This window comes from Silurus meridionalis, chromosome 22 (genome assembly GCF_014805685.1).
Source record: "Silurus meridionalis isolate SWU-2019-XX chromosome 22, ASM1480568v1, whole genome shotgun sequence".
Lineage (NCBI taxonomy): Eukaryota > Metazoa > Chordata > Actinopteri > Siluriformes > Siluridae > Silurus > Silurus meridionalis.
In genome coordinates this window covers 6,362,558-6,368,911 of record NC_060905.1, presented here as the reverse complement: position 1 = coordinate 6,368,911, position 6,354 = coordinate 6,362,558, and the positions used below count along the sequence as shown (strand labels likewise).

General features: G+C 37.2%; 1 protein-coding gene across 1 annotated transcript; it reads right to left on the bottom strand.

The window, feature by feature from the left end:
* Positions 1 to 763: 763 nt before the first annotated feature.
* igfals (insulin-like growth factor binding protein, acid labile subunit) lies at positions 764 to 3,310 on the bottom strand. Its single transcript, XM_046834340.1, has 2 exons — positions 3,213 to 3,310; positions 764 to 2,950 (listed from the first exon to the last, which is right to left on the bottom strand). Exon 2 carries the CDS (start codon positions 2,946 to 2,948, stop codon positions 1,161 to 1,163), a length of 1,788 nt encoding a protein of 595 aa, XP_046690296.1. The 5' UTR covers positions 2,949 to 2,950; positions 3,213 to 3,310; the 3' UTR covers positions 764 to 1,160.
* Between the last annotated feature and the right edge of the window lie 3,044 nt (positions 3,311 to 6,354).

Below are 6,354 nucleotides of genomic sequence, written 5' to 3'. Positions count from 1 at the left end.
TGGTATGTGGAAGAAACCTTGAGTATCAAAAAAAGGGGCCCATCCTCATCTGGGTAGCAACATTCATTACAGTTCCATCACTGTTGAGGTGTACTGTTTAGTGATGGGTCCTTAAATGCAAAACTGTTCATGCAAATTGCATTAAAAATATTAAAAACAGTCCAAATCCATACTATTAGATCTTAAGTTGCTCAGTAGCTTCATCAACTTGATAGCAGTCTATCTGTGATTAGTTATATTTGATTTTTGAATTATTTCAATTATTGCTTTTTTTAACCAACGCTTTCATCTAAATCGTCTGATTATTACACTCCTGATTAATATCAGCTATATTTATAAGGCTGTTCTTAGTTGCCTTTTTTTTTTTACACTTGACCATTCTCTTGCTGTTTACCATTTATTGTGCAAACATGAATATATGTAATTCCATAAAGCCCAGTGCAGAGATGGTTAAAGAAGAGAAATAGTAGGATTTTACTATAAGGAAGGAAACTTTTGCAGTTTTAGACCTATTTGTTTTTAGACCTATATGTTTTTGCTTTTCCAGTTTTAGTCTACATTGCTCAAACTATGCACTATGCATATTGGTCTCTATCTTTTGCTTGTTAATATTTAATTTAGGGCTACCAAATCAAACACAACCTGTTTATTCTGAAACATGTTCGAGCAGTTACTTAGTAAATGCACTCATGTGAAGTTTAAAAAAAAATGTAAAATTAGGAACACAAACTTCTTTTCTTTCTTTTATGAAGTATACATTTAATGAAATATGTATTATTTATTATTGTATGTATCATTAGTAAAAAAAAATATCTGTCAACAGGAAAGCAAGTATTGAGAAAAGAAGACTTTGGCCACCAAAACCTTAGGATTGGTAATCATTCATGTCAGTTATGTAAGTTATAGTCATTAAAATCACAGTTAATCCAAAGCCTTGGTGTTGAAAAACAGTAACATTAATTGTAATTGTTCATTACATGAACTGAATTCAGAGCAAAATGCGTTTGTATGAATTACAGAGCATTCATAATATGTGGCTAAACTGCAAGTAATTGTGATACAGGCAAGGACTAGGATGACAAATACAGAAATGTTGAATGTTCACAATTAAATAATAATTTGTAGAAGCTGAAAAACCTTCAATCACACTTATGAAACCTTTAGCACAATTGTTCACTGCTGACATCTCGCAGGTCCAATCCAGCAAGACTGGGTGGGGTGGCACATGTGATGTTGTTATTGACTGTGATAAGTGTGTGTGGCTCTTCCCCCTCTGCCAAGGTCTCCACCTGGCGTGGAACTACATGGGGCTTCTGCAAGCTGAAATCCTTGAAGGTTTTAGCACTACAGTCACATTTCCAGCTGTTACCTGATAGCCAGACTTGGTCCAAGCCATCTGGAATGAAAGGTGGAAGTGTGGTCAGCGCATTATCCCTCAGGTTGAGGTAGCGCAGTCGTGGCAGAATATTCAACGTTGAATTATGGAGAACCTCCAGCTTATTTCCAGAGAGGTCTAACCAAGACAGGTAATGCATTGGTTGAAGTACTTCTGAAGGAATTTGGCATAGCATATTGTTGGATAGAAGGAGGTAATCAAGACTTTTTAATCCAAAGAAGGTGTAGGAAGAGAGTGATGCCAGTTTGTTGAATCTTAGGTCAAGCTGTTGCAGGCCTTGGAGCTCCACAAAACTCTGACGATCCACCACAGAGATGTTGTTGTGTTGTAGGAAAAGTCGACGTAGGCCTGTCAGCCCAGTGAAAGCTTGGGTGGATACTTTGTTCAAACAGCCTTTGTCAAGATGAATGCTATGTAGCTTCGACAGGCCTTTAAAAACTTGATCTGGTAGAATGCGGAAACAGCTACCAGTGAGCTTCATCACAGCCAAGTGGTTAAGGCCGATAAAGGTACCTGCTCGTGCCTCTTGTAGCTTATTGTATTCTAAGATCAGCACCTCTAGATGGCTCAGTCCTTCAAAAACTCTCTCTCCTAGGGCTCTAATTTGGTTGTGGGACAGACAGAGCTCTTCAAGATACTGCAGATCACGAAACGTACCTGGCTTAAGACTGGTCACTGAGTTGTTTGACAGGCGGAGTACATGTAGGCTATGTAGACCAAGGAAAGTTTCATCATGGATCATGGAAAGACGGTTTCTGCTTAGATCCAACCATCTCAAAGACTTCATGCCCACAAATGCTCTAGGTGCCACTGTCATAATCTGATTTTGGGCAAGGTAAAGCTTTTGCAGTTTTGTAAGTTTCAGAAAGACATTGACCTTGATAACTCGTAGATAGTTTCCACTTAGGTCCAACTCTTTAAGCTCTCCAAGACCCTGGAAAAGCTGAGGCTGTAGATAAGCCAAGCGATTACCGGCAAGCACCAACTCCCGTAAACCATGCAGGTCATTAAATACATTCTCGGGAAGAACCGAAAGAGAGTTCCACCCAAGGTTCAGGAGCCACATATGAGAAAGACCTGCAAATAACCTTTCATCGATACGAGACAGTTGATTGTTGTGGAGACTGATGGAAGCAAGGCCAGGGGTGTTTTGAAAAATGGTAGCGGGTAATGAGCGAAGATTGTTTCTCTCCAGGTGTAGGTGAGCAAGAGTATGCAGTCCTTTAAACACTTGGACATCAAGACTTGACAGATGCCCACTTTGTAGATTCAAGAAGTCCAAATTGCTCAGATTTTTGAACGTGTCAGCTGGCAGGGTAGTGAACAGGTTTCCATCCAGCCATAAAGTACGTGTAGATGAAGGGATATCAGCAGGAACCTGTGAAAGGTTTCGTGCACTGCAGTAGAGCTCTAACGTATAGTCATCAGAGAGACAGGTGCAGCTTATTGAGCAGGCTGTAGAGTCCTCCATGGGCTTTGCTTTTTCTGTAGTAGCATCTACGCACACCAGTGATGTTCCCAGTGCCCATAATACCAGTATAGACAACTGCATCCCTTTTTACAGAATAGAACAGTAACAATTGTTAAAGCGATCACATCAATACAGAGTTTTTAATAGTGTGAAGTAGAATACACTCAGACGAAACCTATTCCAGTCTTTCTAGACAAAAACACAATCACGCAATGTTTCTGTTCTAATCAGCAGTCCAAACTTCTGCTTTATTCTTTTCAAATTATGGTGGAATGCAAAACAATTAAGGAAATTTTTTTTTTAGTAAGAACATATTGTTTAGCTTGTAATGTGCTGCTGTTTTACCTGTTTTTCAGTAGTCTTGGTGAGTCCGGTAAGCTTTCACTGCAAGGGTGACCATGTGTGTGAAAAGACCAGGACTTCTCTGCCCCTTTTGAGTTCCAGAAACATTATTAACCCCTTCCTGTCCTCTGTCCTCTCTGACTGTAGTATTTATGTTGTTTAACCTGTCCTGGAATAACAGTGAACAGAAAAGATATTGTTATATTTATTGATAATATTTATTTATACATTTGCTGTTGAAGAATGCTATAACCTGATATACATTCTTAGGAAATATATTGTATATTCCTGTATAGCAAACTAAACATGGTTAAAGGTTCGTATTCTTATGCCAGTGCTGTATTCCACATATATGGATAACAATTTATGATATAAAAAAATATTTAAATCCTAATGTAATTTATTTGTGTTTGTATTATTATTATTATTATTATTATTATTATTACATTTATTATTATTATTATTATTATTATTATTATTATTATTATTATTATTATTATTATTATAATACAGAAAACTGCATTTGCTACAGTATTTTTTGCTAGAGCAGGTCACTGACTAAAAGCTGTGTGCAATACATCAAATCTTATTCAGTATATCTTAAAGAAAAGAAGGTTTTCCCAGACACAAGTGAGGTTTTATTGACTACAAACAAAAAAAATCTGGTCAAACTTTCACTTTGAATGTGTTTTTCGTAGAAAACCATCCACTTGGACATGTTCCAAAAGATAGCAAAATTTGAATAGGGATGTTTACATTTCAGAAAGTAGATGTGAACTTTGAAACTCCAAGAAAGACATGATATTTCATTAATGTTTTTAAATGCAATGATTTGCTCTGCACTTTTTTTGAAATATTTACAGTGCATAAAATAAAAAAAAGATTTTTTTTCTAAAGATTTTTTTCTAAATTCGGTTATATAATTTAAAAACTGTTCAGTGTGATATAATACACTTAAATATAATACAAAAATAATGTGGTTTTTTGCAGCAATTATTTTATTGGATCTATTTATAAAAAGTAAAAAAAAAGGATAAATGAAAAAAAAAAATAGATTGAGTTACAAACTGATAGCTTCCTGTCTTTGCACTAACATGACATCAGCACTAGAGGGCAATGTAGCCTTTTTCACCAAATACATGTCCTCTAACAGCACCGAGATATACAAAGGTATAGGGGGCCTTTTATGCTGTTTTGTATCTATAGTCTTTGATTTTTTTGTGAATAATTTTGTTTTGTATATGATTATCTCCAACTTTTGGAATCATGGGGATATCTGAGTTGCACATACAGCGTCTTACAAAAGTGAGTACGCAAATTTCAGCAACCATTTCAGTATATCATTTCATTATATCTTCTCAAGAGACAATACTATAGAAATAAAACTTGGATATATTTTAGAGTAGTCAATGTGCAGCTTGTATATAATTACAGATTTAATGTCCTCTGAAAAAATAACTCAACATACAGCCATTATTGTGTATATATATATATATATATATATATATATATATATATATATATATATATAACTGGCAACAAAAGTAAGTACACCCTAAATGAACATGTGGAAACTGTGTCTCTATTTTGTGTGAGCAACATTGTTATCTGGCACTGCCTTAATCCTTCTGGGCATGGAATTCACCAGAGCTGCACAGGTTGTTGCTGGGATCCTCTTCCACTCCTCTATAATGACATCACAGAGCTGCTGGATGTTAGACCCATGGTGCTTCTCCACCTTCCTCTTCAGGATTCCCCACAGGTGCTCAATAGGGTTCAGATCTGGAGACATACTCAGCAAGGAGGTTACCATTTTGGCGGTGTGTTTGGGGTCATTTCAGAAGGGAGGGCATTACATGCTGGACACCATCTGAGCCAAACAAGTTTATCTTAGTCTCAGACCACAGGACATGGTTCTGGTAATTCATGATATTGAACAGGTTTTCCTCAGCAAACTGTTTGCAGTTTATCTTGGGAGCAGCTTCAGAAGAGGCTTCTTCTGGAACGACAGCCATGCAAACCGACTTGTTGCAATGTTTGGTGTACAATCTGAGCCTTGACTGGCGGACCCTCCTCTTCTGCAACCTCTAAAGCAATGCTGCAGCACTCGTGTGTCTGTTTTTTGAAGCAACTTCTGCATCTGACGCACAGCACAAGGACTCAACTTCTTTGATGGACCCTTGCGAGGTCTGTTCTGAGTGGAAACTGTCTTGGAAAACCTCTGTATGACCCTGATTACTGTACTCAGTTCAGTGTGTTACTGATCTTCTTATAGCCTCGGCATCTTTGTGGCGAGAAACGATTCTAATTCTACAATCCTCAGAGAGTCTTCAGCATGAGGATCCATGTTAGTCAGTATGAGAGAATTGTACTCAAAGCACAACATTTCAACTGCTCGAATACAAGATACACAAATTTGTGTGGTCCTGTCAAGCAGACAAAAACATGAACATGATGTATAGGACATGTGGCTTTGCACAGTTACACGACAAGTAACTCTTGATGTCACCCAGATGAGGATGGGTTCCCTTTTTGAGTCTGGTTCCTCTCAAGGTTTCTTCCTCATAACATCTAAGGGAGTTTTTCCTTGCCACAGTCGCCACGGCTTGCTCATCAGGGACAAATTCACACCATTCACCATCACTGTTGATTTGTGTAAAGCTGCTTTGAGACAATGTCTGTTGTGAAAAGCGCTATACAAATAAACTTGACTTGACTTGACATACAGCTTTAATCAATTAGGGTGTACTTACTTTTGTTGGCAGCTTTTTTGACAACAATGTATGTTGAGTTTTTTTCAGAGGACAGTAAATCTGTACTGCTATACAAGCTGCACATTGACTACTTTAATTTTATCTTAGAATTTTCATTTCTAGTATTGTCCCTTCTAGTACTGTCCCTTGAGAAAATATAATAAAATAGTTGCTGAAATGTGAGGGGTGTACTAATTTTTGTGAGATACTGTATATATAGTCACTCACTCTTCACAGGGTCGTTCTATCTTTATTAATCCTGGCATTGTACCTACTCCTCATTCTTTCTTATCATTGGACCTCTGCCATTTTCATTATGAGCAAGGAAATGGGACAACCGTATTTGTTCCTGAAATGTCTGCTATTTTTTTAGATGGGTAAGACAAAAAGAG

Coding starts and splice junctions, on each gene's coding strand:
- igfals (XM_046834340.1), bottom strand. CDS start 2,948: ATGCAGTTGTCTATACTGGTATTATGGGCACTGGGAACATCACTGGTG.